At 40.0% G+C, this 18726-nt stretch overlaps 1 protein-coding gene across 1 annotated transcript in view; it reads left to right on the top strand.

Annotated features, from left to right (window-relative positions):
• The window catches only part of TRDN (triadin), an 862718-nt gene that overhangs the window by 556723 nt on the left and 287269 nt on the right, over nt 1-18726 (top strand). Inside the window, exons 32-33 of the mRNA XM_063919338.1 lie at nt 3797-3862; nt 11635-11685. Of these exons, the coding sequence (XP_063775408.1) occupies nt 3797-3862; nt 11635-11685 (117 nt within the window). The remainder of the gene's footprint in view (nt 1-3796; nt 3863-11634; nt 11686-18726) is intronic.

The raw sequence follows: 18726 nt of genomic DNA, 5'->3' as shown, positions 1-18726 counted from the left end.
TACATGCAATGTTTCTTTTATGTGGACTGCACCAATATCCAATTTTATTTTGATTAGAATTAGCAAAACAATTAATATTAAATATGTATGTACTATTAGTATTACAAAGCTAGCAAATCACTTAATTTGCTAGTTTCTACATGCTCCTGTGTTTATATATTTACATTAGCATTCTTATATCTGATCAGTAAAAGGATACACTTTGACTTTCAAGTGACAGTAACACTTGGCATAACATGACAGTTCTTGAAGGTGTTGGTAAAGATAACAAGTTCATTCAAGGTTCTTTCAAGATATTTCCTTTTCTGTGGAATGCATTTATATTCTTTCTCAACTTTCTATGGTACTAAGGTTTATATTGATTAAAGACACAGTACAATTTTGGAATACAATGTATGCTATTTACATGTACAACATTCATAATACTATAGTACTAACTCTCTTTCAGATGCAATTAAAAAAGCACATGTTCAAGATGTAGCATTTAAAAATCAAATACACTACTTGGTATTACAATGTACTGCAGGTACAAGTGTTAATGCAGTGGGTGCCAAACCGGGTGCCGTGGCACCCGAGGCTTAACGATGGTCTTCGGCATCCATGGCAAAATGAAGAACAGTGGCCCCGCACCTCTCACCACAACATATATCTAATAAAGTATTTCTACGCGCTGAAAAATGGGCATGGCCACATGCTTGAAGGGGCATGGCTACAGAAAATGGGGCATGTTAATATGATATGTCACCCATTTCTTGTCACTCTGGGGAAAATCCTTTCCATTCCATATGCACCTTACCTACTGTATATGATAGTTTCTCACATTGTAGAACTTCTGAAGAAATGATTTCTTCCCGGGTAAACGGCATCTTCAGTCAGTATTCACTACTCACATGGGATATCACATCGTTTGGATGATGCCTGTTTGTGTAGAAATATTAACAAGGTCATCATCATACAACAGCAGTTCAGCCATACTTGTGCCCCCTTTGTCACTTCCTGCAACCTTCGTCTTTCAGTCACACCATCATCTTTCCCCTGCATCTCTCAGCCACACCAACATCTCCCTGTGCGTTGTCTCTCAGCACACCATCATCTCAGAATCAGAATCTAAATCAGAATAAATTTTATTGGCTAAGTATACAAACATATACAAGAAATTTTATTGGCTAACCACATTTCCTTAATAATACATAAAAACAACCATTAACAAACCATACAATTCACAGTCAAACAGTAATTACTCCCCCATCAGAGTTTAAAATCATTATAAAAAATCCTCCTGTGTTGTCTCTCAACACAACATCACCTCCCCCAGAGTATTCTCTCAGCATTATCATCATCTCCCCCTACTTATTCTCTTACACACCATCACTTCTCCCTGCATCTTCTTTCAGTATACCATCATCTCCCCTTGCATCTTCCCTCAGCACACCATCATTCCTTGCCCACACTTCCAATTCTCTCTCTCTGTGACCTTCCACCCCCCCTTTAACATTCCAGGAATCAGTAACCAGGATCTGGCAGGCACTGTGAGACAGGTAGCAGGATGACGCTCAGGGAGCATGATGCTGGCATTGTGGCCATGCTCCCAGCGGCAAGTAGACCCAACGCTGCCAAGCTCCATGGACCTTGCTCGGTGGCACAATGGAGGAGCAGTGGGTGCAATAGTGGCAGTCGGATGGGCAAGTGGTGTGGATACCATGCCCTCTATAGCAGATCCCACCCTATGCTGGGCCTGCCACTGCCCCCCAGTGCACATGTCGCTCTCGCCCCTCCCTATTTATGCCTCTGCATGGCACCCTGAGGTGCATCAGAGCACTTGCAGGGGTGCCCTGGGTTGGTGGTCCAGGACCTATCAAAATTATTTATGGCCAATTTAATAGGGAAAACCAGTGCTTGTGGATTCCAATTGTAAAATATTTGGACAAACAGAAGTGAATCCTGTCCCTCACTACATAACTGAACCTGAGATGACATACTGTATAAGCAAACTTATTTAATGTCATCATATTTGTAGTAAATTTCTCTATAACAAACGTTTGGCCTAGGGGTGCTGTGAATAGAGCGCAGTGATTCAAACAAGTTTGGAAACCACTGTGTTAATGACAAGTACAAAATAATGTTGTTTCGCACAAGTCAGTGCACTTCACCCAATACACTGGTTGAGATTGTAATGTATTAATTAGGTACTGGTGCTGACAAGTACAGAAAACATTGTGTTTTGCAGTGGGCAATGTTGTAGTGAGGGGGCAAAATATGTAAGGGACAAAAAGGTAGTCTTTGGTGAATTAGGGCAGATTTCTAATGTAATTTGAAATTTAGCTTATTTTTTTATTCTAAGCAATTTGCCTATTTTTGCATCCTATGCTATCCCTGTTTGTACATATAAAGGGCCTAATTCAGACCTGATCGTAGATGTGCTAAATTTAGCACATCTACTATCAGTCACACAGACGTGTGTGGGGATGCCCCGCACAAGGCTAGTCCTCCCCGCATGTCAGGCCCGACCACATGCGGCGCCGACACTTACGCAATTCAGACCTGATCGGCTGCTGTGCGAAAGCGCACAGCACCGATCAGGTCTGAATTAGGCCCAAAGTACGCAGCTATTGACATGGTTTCAAGTCTGTACAAATCAGCTCAGTAATACATGACATCTGTAAACAGGACTGATGTGGCCATTTATTTCATGTCCCTTACTTATAGAGTTAGCCATATAGCAAAAGTAACTACAGTACAAGGCTTCAGGAGAACCCTTTTTCATACCAGCACAGCTTACAAACACCTATAGGAGTTGCTGAGGTCCCATTGGCCACATTACCGAGCTTGCCCACCTTGCCAAATGCTATCAGGCAATATCATAACTGAAACTTTCAGGAAATATCATAATTGATAATTAAGAAGTAGCTGGATCATTTTAATTTGCAGCACTACAGTACTTTGATGATTAATTTTACTTTTGTATGAAGCAACAAAATATTGTATAAGGAATTCATATATGTGTTCAATAATATAATAAATTTAGAAAAATGTTCCTTCTGCATGATAGCCAAGTCCCTGGGTTTAATCCTCAGTCTTCTGATGGTAATGTTCCACAAGTATTTAAATGTCAATATGTCAGTCACTTGTATGGAATTATTCACAGTATTGTTTGAAACCTCCAACTCTCTTCCTTAGGAAGTCATCCTTCCAACATGCATTTGTTAAAAATAGAAAAGAGTAGTATAGTGTAAAATTGTTTTAATAAAATGAAAACATCCAAACAGAAGCACAAATGGTGACATGAAAGGTACACATGAAGTTTACTTCTACCAAATAGTTGTGAGATCAGAGTCTCAGTTATAGTGGTGGTTAAAGATGTTAAACCCAGGCACACCAGCCATCAGGAACTTTAGCCTCGCCATCACTCCAGGTCAGTCAGTCAACTCAAAACAGCTCCTCCACCAACATGTTTTGATCATAAAATTGTCTTTTACATGGTTCTTGAAAAGACCATGGTATTGTTGAAACATGTTGGTGGAGGAGCTGTTTTGACTGACTTGATATTTTCCTTTCATCAGGTGGATAAAGATGCCTAATAAAGAATTACTGTTTATGAACTGACTTTATTCCCATAGCCAACACTCGCATATGCAGTAACTGATGAGTTTATGGTGTGATTACTTATATACAGTAGCATCTGTATTATATATATGATAAATCTATACTGTTAGTACTAAACCAAATAATACAACTGTACACATTTTAATAACTAATAATTTCACTTTTATTAAAAATAATTCTGCACATTTCATAGGAACATGTGGAACTAGTCGCATTGTCCCTGGATTGATCATAATTATGTCTGACACACTGACTAGTCGTAAGTATATTGGTCACTTTAGCAACAACTTTTCTCAACATGTGCTTGTTAATAACCTATTTAACAATCTGCATGCTATTGAATAATTGGGTGTGTTCACTTGTATATATGAAACCTTTACTTTTTTATATCATGTGCTATGTGAGTGGTACTCTCAGTGGACCTTAATTATGGAATTTGATTTTATCACATATCCCTACATAGTCTGACTACTACATTTCACTTCAGGTATATGTCTACTATTTTTTCTCTAACAGTTCCATATGTGTGCAGAGAGGTGAAAGAGGCATGCTCATAGTCATATCAAAAGCCAACCTCCTGTCTTTTTAGACCCACTGCTTTCCTTACAAGAATCTACAGTATTCAGTTTATCATATACAGCAATCTACTGTTTGGGTTAGTTGATTGCATGGCTTATTATTACACTTGTTTTTACAATGGACATTATGCACCCAGAAATCTTCTTCTCCACCTAAGTGCAGCTCATGAAAATTACCTTGTTCCATTGAAGAAAGTAATAAATGCCCGTAAATTGCTCCCTTTTTCCCCTCACTATCTCATTTCAATTATTTGCCCAGGTAAAAATATTTCTAAGCTTTGTACTGCTCTGTAATATCCCAGTGCTAGATTATACACTGCTGCAAACTTTGTCCTTGGCTGACTGTTAGGCGATTTGGGTCCTGGAGACCGCCGGCTGTATTAACTGTGTTGCAGCACAGAGAGATGAGTTTAAAGTCTGTGCAGCAGAGTATACTGCAGACACAGCCAGTGGCACTCACATACAGAAGACAGACAATTACCCTGGACCCGGAGTAGCTGTTGTTGGAGGCACAACCTTTGACATATGCCTTCTGCATAGGAAAGCATTGAATGGAAAAGAAGTGGAGGACGTCTAATGATCATTTTTGGGCTGTGGGGGCCCCTAACCTAGTTGCTCCAGGGCTATCACGAACATTAATTTGGTCCTTGTGCTAAGCACACTTGGGTAAGCCACAGCACATAGGCCAGCCAAAGAGGATATTGGGCCTTATTAGTAGCAGTTCTACTAAAATCTGAGAACTGCTACTGCTAAAAATCGCATGCTGACAGTTGCCTAGCATGTAAAGCACCACCCTGCAATGCATTCACATTTGCAAATGCAGTGCAGAAATTAAGTGACATTAGGAATATTGGTTGCCCCCTGCATACGCAGCCAGGCTGAAAGAAAGCATTGAAGGCAAGCATTAACTACACATGCTGACTATGAGCTACAGTAAACCTTTGAATCAGGGTATTTTGTAGATTTTACTATGAACATGTTCGTGACCATTAAACCGATGAAATTAGATGAAATGAAATGACATTTAGAATCAGTTTGACATTTTCAAATGTCTCCATTAAACACTTTTTTATAAAAAAAAATTATTTTGATCCATCATAACCTAATGGGAATTTCTTATGGTCTTTACTGTCCAATTGGACATTCTTCTGTCTGGGAACAAAATCTGAAAAAAAAAAAAACAAATGCCTACTGTATATCAATGAATACAGCTGCACACTACAAGCACCCACCATTGGATAACTGTGACCTGTAGGAGCCAAAACTTCCATTAACCATTTAGTCAATCACAGACTGCCTATTTACAAAGGAAGTCCCAGGTAATTCTGGTTATAGTAAAGTTAATAGAAAGCAGGTGCATTGGCTTTTATGTTTTTTCTTTCATTGGATTACAAAAATAGAATAATTACCCATTAGCTTAGAAAAAAAGAACAATTTAGCTTTTTATTATTGCAAACTAATGTAAAGAGAATACTGTATTAATTAATATGTTTACTTCATGAATTTATATATTTTTATCATTACATGTATTGTAATTCCACATTAGACTGTATCAGTTCCTTAATATTTTATGCAAAACACTGTAAACAGTGCTCCTCAAAGTCAAAGCTCTTAGCTTTTCAATTAACTTTCCCAAACATTTCTTATTAGGCTTAGCAATCAGACAAGTCCTTTGCATTAGGTGAATCACAAGTGGTATATTTTGGACACATAAAAATGATACATTTTCATTATCATGAAGGATATTGGAATAATTCAGATTTTAACAACTCGCGCAAACAGTATAATTCCTAACAAATGAGTTTAAGCATAATGTACACACAATGGCTACCTACATGTTACCTTCTTGTCAACTAACATTCCACTGGTGGAACATCAGCTTTGTGAAGTTCAAACCATTTTAATATTTGTTTAAGCCACCGGACATTTTAAATAATTAGTGTAAAAGGCTTTACCAGGCCACGAAGATTCGCACTGCGGTCCTTACCTGTATGCTGGTCAGCCTATTTCTGTCCTGCAGGCACTCCTGCTGTCTCTCTGATGGTTCCCATTTATGCTGGCAGTGCATCCTGATTCACCCGCCCCTCCACCTCTCCGCAGCCTTTACTGACACCTCCGGCTGCTGGGCGCCACCAGGATGCCAGTGATCAGCTGACTACTGTTCCACCAACCACACGCTCCAGTCTGGCCAGCTGACTTCACCCACCTATCACAATGCAGCAGGGGGAAAAAGGACTTCCAAAACTTTAGCAATTAGTGAGTGTTCTGTGTGGTCTTATCCACTACAATAGGTGAAAGTCATGCTTGATAATTCCTCCTAACAAAAGTCCAAGTGATTTGGAATATGAGGAAAAAACAAACACAGCAAAACAATGTTTAGTATTGTCAACTGAACAAATCTCCTATATGAACAAAAATTAAATAGGGGAATTGTGTACTCCAACTCACTAGTAGAAACTGCAAGTATATAAAGGTATCTTTAAATGTGGTAGATGGCAAGTATACAGTATCACACTACCTCTGTTCCCAAACAATTCAAATCTCAGTAATGTGTACCCTGAATCACATAATATGGTCAAAGGGCAACTCAATCAAGGTATCTTTAAATCCTATTTGACAGATCTGTCACAATGATGTTACTCTTCAGATGGTAATGGATTCTAAACATGTGTACCCTGACTCACAATTCAAAATCAGGAGCAACATATCTCAAGTTATCTTTATATTCCCTTCTGGAAAAATATAGCAGTGCATACCAGTACTCATGATAACCAGCTGTGTCTTGTACATGTAAAGGTATCCTTATCCTCTAAATAGTGGCACCCCAGCATTAATAAAAGTGGATATTTTAATACAAATACAGGTGAAAATCCAGCCTGCCCCCCACACTCCAATGTAACAAAACCAATATCCGGATAGGGTATTGTAAATAAAGCATGTGCAACTCACCTTTTTCCCAAACCAAGTGTGTGAAATGTCTGAATATGCTACTTTATGTCCTCTCTTTGTCAAGGCTCAATCCTAGATAGCTTCCTCCAGCAGTCAGCTCTGTCTTCTGTTCATTGTCCATTCGTGTTCCACTTCATGCGCAAGAGCTACATTCGCCCATCAAGTTTCTTGTATCATATGTCTACTACTGAATCATCACCAGTGTCACCCTCAGGTTCACAAGAATTCTCTCATATGACATTTTGTTCTGGGCCCATGAATCCAAACGCCAACCAGATCATTGGTTCAGGTGCTTTTCTAAGCCTGATGTCAAGGCTTGGGGGGTCAATATGCCTTGCACACTCTTCCACAAGCTCCATGTTCAGTTCCAGTTGCCCCTGCTTAGTCTACTTCTCCGGCCAGTATTCCTGTATCTCGTCTCCAGTGGCTAAACCATAGCAAATTTTATGGAAATCCTAAATTCTGCGGTGGTTTTCTGAGCCAGTGTGAAATTCAATTTTAGTCACTGAAGAATATTTGATGATCACAGTAGACCTTCTTCAGCTTCAGCGGATAATCTTAAGATTCATCAGGGATCTCATACTGTAGGACAGTTTATAGTACAGTTCCAGACTCTAGCCCAGTGATGGGGAACCTTTAGCACTCCAGCTGTTGTTGAACTACACATCCCACAATGCCCTGCTACAGTTAGCAAAACTGTTGCAGGGCATGCTGGGATGTATAGTTCAACAACAGCTGGAGTGCCAAAGGTTTCCCATCACTGCTCTAGCCTCTGAAATAAGCTAGAATGACATAGCACTGGTAGCAGCTTTTTGGTATGGACTTTCAGGCAAGATTAAAGATAAGCTAGCAACTCATAACCTACCAGATAAATTGGATGATTTAATTTCCTTGTTTACTAAGATTGACCTACATAATTCAGACTGAGCCAATGAATGTATCAAGTGATTGTGCAAACTCGGTTTATTCCTCATCCATCTCCTCAGTCTACTTTGTCAGAAGAACCTATACAAATAAATTGGTCTCATCCATCTCCTGAAGAGCATTCAAGAAGGCAAGAAAAACTGTGTCTGTTTTGTGCTGTCTCATGGCACTTCCTTAGTTCTTTCTCTATCTGTCCGGGAAACACTAGATGTTGTGGAGAAGTCAGGATGAGTATTTGTGCCCTCAGATATACAGCTCCAATTAACAGAAGTCAAAGTAACATGTTGAAACTGGACTTTCAGACAGAAGGCCTGCAAAGACTGTGCAGATGTGTTTTGTGACCAAGCCACAAATGTCTTACATCCTCACCATGAGTGGGATTGCCCAATTGATCTTATAACTGGGGAAAACTCCTCCTAAAGGCTGTACCTACCTGTTGTATGTTCCAGAAACCTAAGCTATGTCAGAATACATCATGGAAAATCTTCAGTAAGGATTCATTCAACCACCCTCTTCTCCAGCAGGTGTAGGCTTCTTTTTTGTAAAGAAGAAGGATGGCGGCCTTCACCCATGTATAGATTACCGGGGTCTCAATGACATAACTATAAAGAATGGCTACCCATTTCTGCTGATTACTGAACTACAGTATTCGACCAAATCAAAGGTGCCACTATCTTCACCAAGCTTAACAAATGTGTTGCTTACAACTTAATAAGAATTTGAGAAGGTGATGAATGGAAAACTGACATTAATACCGGGGACGGCCATTATGAGTATTTGGTGATGCCATTCAGTCTGAGTAACACTCCAGCAGTGTTTCAGCACTTTGTTAATGAGATCTTCATTGATTTATTGTATAAGTTCATTGTAGTATACCTTGACAACATATTCATCTTCTCAGAAGAACTTATTGACAACAAGTCAGAGAAGTATACTCCATTGTCGTCATGCTCACTGTCTTTATGGGAAACTATCTTAGTGTACTGTGCCTTCAAAGTCTCCTCTATCCAATTCTTGGGGTATATTATTTCTGGTACAGACCTCCATATAGACCCAGCCAAGTTTGTTTCCATCTTGAATTGAACACTTCCAATGGCCCGAGGGCCATCCAGAGATTCCTTGGTTTTGCAAATTATTGTAGAAGGTTAACTAGAGGTTTTTCAACCCTTGTGGCCCCATCACGCTTACTAAAAAAGGGGATAATCCTGCTCTGTGGTCAAAGAAAGCTTTGTCAGCCATTCAGTTTATTATGCAGGTGTTCACATCAGCTTTAGTTCTGCATCAACCAGATGTTAACAAGTCATTAATTCTCGAAGAGGATGCTTCCACAGTTGGTGTGGGAGCAGTTCTTTCCCAAAACTCTGAAGATGGAAAGTTATACCCCTTTGGCTCCTCGTGTAAATTCTCCCCCCTGCCAAGAAGAAATACTCTATTAGAGATCATGAACTCCTAGCCTTCAAGTTGGCCTTAGAGGAATGGAGATACCTCCTGGAAGGTGCTAAGTTCTAAGTAATTATATTCACCGGTCATAAGAATTTATTCTATCTCAAGTCCACCCAATGTTTCAATCCCCATCAGGCATGTTGGGCATTATTCTCCTCAAGATTCAATTTTAAGATTACATTCCAGCTTAACTCTAAGAATTTAACAGTGGATGCCCTTTCCTGGTCCATGATTCCTGATGAAAGTCTAATTCCTATGAAGAGCATCAAGTTATTGATCCTGTTGGTTTTGCTTCCACACAAATTTCTTCATCTCCTCCTCCTTGTAAAATCTTTGTAACTTCAGATTTACACAAAAAGTTGTTGACACTTCTCAATTCATTGGATATCCAGGAGTGTTCAATACTTACAATATACTAGTGACCAAGTATGAAAACAGATATCCAAGATTATATTTAATAGTGTTCCAAAAGCTTAAGATTAACCTGCACTCTTGTACTTTGAGTACTGCTGAAAGACAGTCTCCTGTTCCTATTCTGCCAGTTACATTCCGGTGCAAAGTCAGTTCTAGCTTGATTGCTGTTGCTTTTCTGCCAGTCTCAGTCTGGTCCAAGTGCAAAGTCAGTTCCAGCCTAACTCCTGTTCCTGTACTGCCAGTTCCAGTCCAGTCCAAGTACAAAGGCAGTTCCAGCCTGACTCCTGTTTTGCTTGTTCCAGTCTGGTCCAAGAGCTATAGTAGGCCAGTACCAGTCTGATGCCTGTTCCTGCTCAGCTGGACTCAGTCCAGTTGCAGCATACAGACAATCCCAGGAACTCACTCCTGTATATTCTTCAGTAGTGGCTACTACAATTGCTATCCTAGATAGCTTCCTGTCAGCTCTGTCTCCTGTTCAGTGTTCATTCCTTTTGTACCTTATACGCAAGAGCTACTTTTGCCCACCAAGTTTAATGCATCATACACCCACTGCTGAATAATTGCCAGTGTCACGCTCGGGATCATAAGATTTCTCTGACGTGACAGACTTTTTTTTAACATGTACTGAAGTACTATCACATAATGTTGATTCATTTTTAATCTGCCGTTCGTTGAAATAAAATAAGTCATAAAAATGTAATAAAAGCCATGCAAATAGTAGCATTAGATTTTAGCTCCAAATGTTTATGTACAATTAAAATTGATGTCCTCTGCCTGTGATAGTTACATTGCGGAGTGTTTGCACGTATTTGTTTGTATATAACATTGTTTTGCCTTACTTAGTATTCATCCTGTGTCTCTTTGAATGCCAGGTTACCACATATGGAATATACTGTATGGCTGTATTCCATTCTGTTTTAAATAGCAGGCCCAAATACAACCTTATCTACATTCACCATATTAAGCTTTCAAAGCAATCTGGCGAGTTCATGGTGCAGCAATGTAAAAGGTTAAGTATGTTCAAAAGGTTGTGTGGTCTAAAGGTTAGAATAACACAAAATAGTTAATTGGCTCAACGGGTTGGGTATGCCTGATCGGCTGCCGGAATCCCGGCGGTCAGCATACCGACACAGGAATCCCAGCTGCCAGAATGCCATCAGGGGGCAAGCACAACGAGCCCCCTCTGGGCTTGCTGAGCTCACCATGCTGCAAGTTCTATTCCCACTCTATGAGTGTCGTGAACACCCAAGAGTGGGAATTGCCCTGGCCCCCTGCCGTCATTCTAGCGGCCGGGATCCCAGCGTCGGTATGCTGGCCGTCGGGATCCTGGCTACCGGGATCACAACTACATCCTGGCTCAACCACTGTAGCACATTAATTTGGTCTCCTGTGAATAAAGTAGATTTTGAATGATTCTGTGCACCATTGTTAGATTCCAAAACATTTTAAATGTATTGCCTTTAGTAAATTCTAAACACAAATATATTTAAGAAATAATACAGTAAATCAAAATCTTCAAAATATTATAAGAAAAATAACTCTGTAACAATGGAGCAAGTTAACATATTCTGCAAACATTCTTTCTACATTTTTCTCAATTTGAATGGTTGCAAATAATTCACTATTAGAATATGAAAGTATTAAGTTCTAAGAATCATATTCCATATGATCCTTGATTCCCAAGCAGAACAGATACTGATTAAGTGTTATCTATGTTTTGCAGATGGACTGTCAAAGGAACAAGAGGAAGAAGTGCTGAAGGCAGCAAGACAAGGTACAGTGAGAATTTCAGCTTTGTCTTCTTAACAAAAAAATAATTCAAAGAAATTATTCCAATCAACCCACAAAGCATAATAAAGCTTATGCTCTAATTCATTGTATTGATTCACAGTATTGTAGTAGATGTATTCTTTCCTTTTTGTGCGATTGCACAACAATTAACACATCTAAGATGAGCTTTTTCATATTTAATCTTGTCTTTATAAACGTACTGTAGTGTCACTGAATAGGAGTCACTTTGCAATATATTTGCATTTACAAGGTACAATTCCTACATGATATGTATGGTTATTCAAATTTTTACTATCGCAAATAATTTTTCAAATAAACAGATGTAGCCTAGGTTGCCATGATGCTTGTGCAGGCCAGCGCGTGCGTGCATATATTCGCACTCACGACACATACACATTGCATCGACTGGTCGCCAATGAGAATATGCGCAGCCAGTTGTTGCCGCAATGCATATGAATGTGCGAACATACAGTATTGTGGCAACGATTAACCTGGCTACATCTGCACTGCACATATTTACCATACAGTATTACAGTCATGTCTGAAATATAAATGCAACACTTTAAGACAAAATATATTGTGGCAAAACCAAATTTACGGTTTTGTCTTAAACTGCAGGAGAACCCAAATAAAATATTTAAATTTGACAAACCCTCAGATAGGACCCATCCAATGCATGCATGGAACTAAATACAGAGCTGTATGCAGTTCCCTAACAGGGCTTTACTACGCCCTGTGCAAGCTCACCCCCTGAGTGCATGACATCATGAGAAGGGGCTGGTCTACCATTGCTGAGAATTACAGCACTGACCAAAGCATCCACAGGATGGTCTGGGGAGGCTGTAGGTTCTGCAGTGTGCATTTCTGGAGCATCCAAAGGATGCACTGGTTGGTACTACAGTAGCAATTCTGGCTGCATGGTGCCATTCCAAGCACCTTGCTATCCAGAGGCAGGGGCCATCAGTGAGCGGCAGTGCCATCCACAGGGCTCAGCACTTTGTACGGCAGCACCACTCACACACCGCTAGTTACAGCACTGGCTGTATGCATCTCTTCAACCTAAGAATGATCTACATTGAAACGTATACTTATACTTTATTCACTATGTTTGTGTTGCACCTTATGGAGCCTATTAACATTGACACTTTACTTTATGGTTACATGGCCAATGTTAGCTATAATCTTAATTACAAGAATTCTACATAAATAAAATTAACTTGGTTCATTAAACATACCCTTGTCTGATTAATGCTTACCATTAATAACAACATCTACAGTATTGGCACTTGATTTCTGGGTGCCCTCTGATACTGACCCAGTCACCACCTTGTGTTTCCTACCTGGGGAGAGGTAACGTCTTTTGTTCTTGGGAATGCTGTACTGGGAGAAGTGTGCTTGGATGTGCCTCTCCATGCTAGTGATCAGCTTTCAGTGTTCGTGTGCCACAGTGACAAATAAGAGATCCAACTAATAATATTATATCATTCATGCTGTGTATTCTGTGATCCCTACATCATAATGCCCTAAGCAACCAAGTAGGTTTACTAGCAGTGGTACCATCCCTGGGTTCATACAGTACATAGTGTGTGTGTGTGTGTGTGTGTGTGTGTGTGTGTGTGTGTGTGTGTGTGTGTGTGTGTATATTATTATTTTTTTATTTTTTTTTATTTAGCTTCAGTCATATATAATCTTTGTATTATATTACAAAGGTATGAAAACCAATGTGATCCAGCCTGATGATGTGAATGCTTTTCATAAAATTGCAGTTTTAAAGTAAACTATTTTGCATTTAATTTTAATATATATTTTTTTCTGCTTTCTGTACTGAATGTAACACAGTACTGGTGCTTTGGCATATCAAAGGTACAACATATTGTGCTGTAAACGGGATACGGTCGTTAGGTCAGCACAGCTTAGATCGACAGTCATTAGGTCGACCACTGAAGGTCGACATGGTCAATAGTTCGACATGGTCATTATGTCGACATGTACTAGGTCAACAGGTCAAAAGGTCAACATGAGTTTTTCAAATTTTTTAATTTTTTTGGGATTTTTTCATACTTAACAATCCACATGGACTATGATTGGTACGGTAACCTGCCCGAAGCATGGTGATCGAAGCGAGCCAAGCGAAGGACACAGTGCACTAATTGGGGTTCCCCATCACCTTACAAAGAAAACGACGTCCAAAAAAGAAAAAAAAATGTTGACATTTTGACCTGTCGACCTTTTGACCTGTCAATCCAATTACCACGCCGACCTATTGTCCCTTTCAACCTAATGCCTGTCGACCTTCCATGGTTGACCTAATGACTGTCGACCTAAGTTGTGTCTACCCAACGACCCATACCCCTGTAAACAAACAAGCTCTTATAGTGAAGTTATTGCAAAACACTAAATTATAGTGTGTACACCTTACTGTTCCTGAAATGCAATTTTTTTTATATAAAGCATTCTGCTCTCTTCAATAGAACCAAAGGACACAATAAATCAAACAAACCTGTAATACATGTTTCAAAACACTGAATACATTATTTACATTTTTCAAGTCAGTTGATTTTGTTTTCCATTATAAACCGTACTGTAAATATCTCCCCAGCCACTTTGTAATGTGAATTTGGTGGGGGCTTTGCCATTGGACCTCACTGTTCATTGCATTCTGTAAGATTCAGGCACGCACATACAGTAGCTGCAATAGCTGCCAATGAACTTCAGTGCTGTTGGGACTCTTTGCAGAAGTAGAGAACTGACACTCCGCCTATAAGGAAGGGACACCCATCAACATACTGGAAGCACAATATTATTTAAGATGTAATAAAATCCCTTATAGATCAGCATCCAGAAGCATTACATGGAAATGGCTCTCAGTCATGCTCAAAAACTGTCTCCTATCTGTCGCAATCAGTGATACTGAAATAACATAAGGTGCTCAATCTAATCATCGGCAAATGAGTTACCATTGCAGCGGCATGCAAATTCCACCAACGACCCCACAATTCCCCTTTCACTCACGAGCTGATCTCAAACAAAAATCTGCAAGTCCGGCGGTACTGTAAGTACAGCATACTGCCACAATTACTTGTACATGTGATAAACTCGCTAGTAATTGGATTGACCCTACAATTTTTGATCTACTACAAAGCTTATATTATTGGTATATCTGCTTCTACAAGTTGTCCAAGTTACTAGGGATCACAATTAGGGGTTGATTTTGAGTCACAGCACTGCTGTGATTGCTTTAGCATATTTTGCCATACTCACATCTGCAACTGTATGCTACTGCTAGTATAAACCCTTTCTCTGGTGTACAAGCATGTGACTGGATGCACAAAGACTGAGATGCCCACTTTGTCACGGCTGCATTCACAACCTTCAGAAGTGCCATCGGGACTTGCACCAGCCCATGCTAGATGCAGAATATCAGAGTATGACCTATAATGTACGCAGTTATGCATCTGAGTTTGCAACCATTCCTGCAACTCACCCATGACATGCCCATAACACATCCATAAGACACGGGCGCTCATTCAAATGTGGTTAGAGATGCTGTTGCTGCTGCTAACATACAGAGGGAGACTCCCTCATCGTTGCAGTTTCTCCACCTAAACTGAGTATTTGTCATGCCTTAGCTATAGCTCAGGTTTATGAGATGTTGAACATAGAGGCTTGTTGAGGTGCAGCAACATACACAGCATGCAATACACATCTTCACCACTGGGTAGCTAATGCTCCACTAATCCAGTGCTGTAGAGAGAATAGCGGCAGATGGATATACAATACAGTGCAGTAATCGTACTGTAATAGCGTACTCTTAGCAAGCTCTGGCAAATTGCCAGTGACAACTGTAATGTTATACACACAGACCAATGGTCAGATGGAGAGTGTCAATTAGGAACTTGAAGTGTATAGCATACTGTAAATAAAGGGACACTGTAGAAAATATTAATTCTCTGTCGGGACCAACAAAAATAAAATAATAAATCAATAAATAAAAATAGTTTATACAGATGCAACCTTCGAGTTAAAGCAATGGTCCATTGCTCAGTCTCATAAAGATAAGACTCTCGTAAATTGAAAAGTCACACTTGTATATTTGTGTAATAAGTAGCACATACAGTTATTTTCTAATTTTGACTGTATATCTGTGTGCATGTCTGAGACTGTATACAAAGTATGATAGGACTTGTTTTGGCAAAATTAGAAAAAACTGTGGATGCTAATCTTTACACTGATATACAATACAAGTATGTCCCTTGCAGGAATCAAATCCTAGCTTACGAGTATGGTAACCATCGGTGATACCACTATGCCATGGTGTGTAGAACTCTGAACTGTGCTTTTCTTTGTGTGCATTGGAGATGCTGAGCCAATCTACAGATTTGTCCTCACACCATGCTGCGGCGGGACTTAGCAGCATTGATTGCCTTTGTCTGCAATTTTTCCTCGAAAATGCATCTTAGACACAAAGTAATGTAAGAGGATGCACAAGCAGCTTCTGCTAATTAAAATGATATGCAGCATGCCTATATTCCGTATGTGACTGCAACTGTATTTGCATACAAAATGCTCTGCTACAGTGTTTTCCTGGAAAACACTGTAACATTTAATTTTGTATGCAGATAGAGCTGCTATATCACACAGAATATAGTCATGCTGCATATTATTTTAATCAACAGAAGCTGCTTGTGCATCCAATTCACATAGTGATGCGTAAAAGATGCATTTATGTCAAAAAAAGATGCCCGACCTTAGTAGAGCTGCCTGGCAACTGACGGCTCACTCACGCTAGGCATCTCTCAATGTCTCTGTGCATGCACAATTCTAATAATCCTTACAAAAGGAATGTACCTTCTGTGTTCCCTTCCCCCAATCAAATCCAGCAGGAGCTATTCATTTACATACAGTAGTGTAGCGGCCATGTTGTGTTGTCCTTCACTAAGCAGTCTGTGACATCACAAGTCTCACGGGGGTTAGATTGGAGGTGGGGGAGGCTGCCTATTAAAGCAATGAGAAGGCCCAGGAAGAAATACAGTAAACTCATAAAGATAAGACTCTCATAATTCGAAAAGTCAAACTTGTATATGTGTGTAATAAGCAGCATCTACGGGTTTTTTTTCTAATTTTGACTGTATATCTGTGTGCATGTCCGAGACTGTATACAAAGTATGACATTAGCATTGGAGATGCTGAGCCAATCTACAGATGTGTCCTCTTACATCCTTGCTGAAGTCACGCTAAACAGCCCTTGAAGTCACACCATGCCACTGCGGACTCGGTAGTGCCAATCATCTTTGTTTGCAGTTATAGACACAAAGTAATGTAAAAGGATGCACAAGCAGCTTCTGCTGATTAAAATGATACGCAGACTGCCTATATTCTTTGGGTGACTGCCACTGTATTTGCATACAAAATGCTCTGCTACAGTGTTTTCCTGGAAAACAATGTAACGTTTAATTTTGGATGCAGTTAGAGCCGCTATTACACGCAGAATGGTGAAGTGCATGGTAACCATCGGCGATACCACTAGGCCAACATAGCCACAGATATGTACAGTAATGTAGTTCTTGCGCTATAGTGTATTTCAATGGAGACCTCACTCATGCGCAATGGTGATTCTGGCACTATAATATTTTATTGGACACCTCACGCATGCGCAATGGTGATTTTCAAAAGCAACATCTGGTGGATGATCGCTGGTATTACACTCACTGGTAGCGCCGTATGCCACACTAAGCTCTATGTGCCACCCTGCCACCAGGCACACTGCGACTCCATGATCTGTACAAATGACATAAACAGTATAGATGAGCGAGTCTCCATCGCTAGAAGCAGCAGCAGCAGCAGCAGCAGTGATAACTCTAATACAACTGTGTCATCATGGCTTTGATATGTACGCATTGCAGCACACAAATCAACACATAGCAGGGCATACGCTATGCACATGATCCCACTATGCATTTACTTTAATGGGAACCTGAAGTTTGTGGTAGCCAGCTTGCAATGTGTACGGCACGGCGTGCATATGCATTGCTGTACCACTACAGAATGCTGCTTATGCAGCAACAAAGTAGTGGGACACAGCTGTATGGTAATGCAGCTTGAGGTCTCACACCTCCTGCGTGTATTACTGATCTATGACACCATTGACTTGCTAGCAAGCCAACACAGCATTTGTTACACAGAAGCCAGGAAATCTCTGTAATCTGATGGAGATCCTGGCCTCTTCTCTCCCCCGTAACACCAGCGACACAACTTCCATTTTAAGTAATGGAGGCTGTCTCTGCCCCCTCCCCAAATGGCATAAGACTGCCAATCACTGACAGTCTGATGCTGACTAGCAGTACGGGTCTGGGTCATGAGCAAAATAGCGAATATTTGCAATATATGCTGCAGTTGCTTCGGGTTCTAAATTAGGGCCATGGTTTGGCCATCTCAGTCACCACCCAGGAATTTCAAATACATTACAGAGTCAGACAGGCTCAATCTGCCCTTTTTAGAGATTTAGGGGTCTATTTACTAAACCTTGGAAGGAGATACAGTGGACTGAGATAAAGTACCAGTCAATCAGCTCCAACCTGTCATTTTTCAAACACAGCCTGTGGTATGGCAGTTATGAGCCGATTGTCTTGTACTTTATCCCCATCCACTTTATCTCCATCCAAGGCTTAGTAAATAGACCACATCGACACAGTCACACAAAAAATGTCTTATTTACATGAACATTGGCATTGCGTGCAACTCAGAATCAGCACATTAATGTGCTAGAATTTATTGCTGTACTTTTTTTTTTTAGCAACCATTATCACACAGAGTAAACGTGTCTTTATAGATTTTTGCATATTATTAAACAAATTAAGCAAGTTCATTTCAATGTAATTCAATCACAAAATTTTAATTGTAAATACTCAATTAGGTTGGTATGTGATTCTGCTTGATATTGGTGGTCATTCCGAGTTGTTCGCTCAGTAATTTTCTTCGCATCGCAGCGATTTTCCGCTAACTGCGCATGCGCAATGTTCGCACT

The sequence above is a fragment of the Pseudophryne corroboree genome, chromosome 4, assembly GCF_028390025.1.
Source record: "Pseudophryne corroboree isolate aPseCor3 chromosome 4, aPseCor3.hap2, whole genome shotgun sequence".
In the NCBI taxonomy this organism is placed as follows: domain Eukaryota; kingdom Metazoa; phylum Chordata; class Amphibia; order Anura; family Myobatrachidae; genus Pseudophryne; species Pseudophryne corroboree.
The sequence above is the reverse complement of the archived record's forward strand: the minus strand, read 5'-3'. Positions and strand labels throughout refer to the sequence as shown.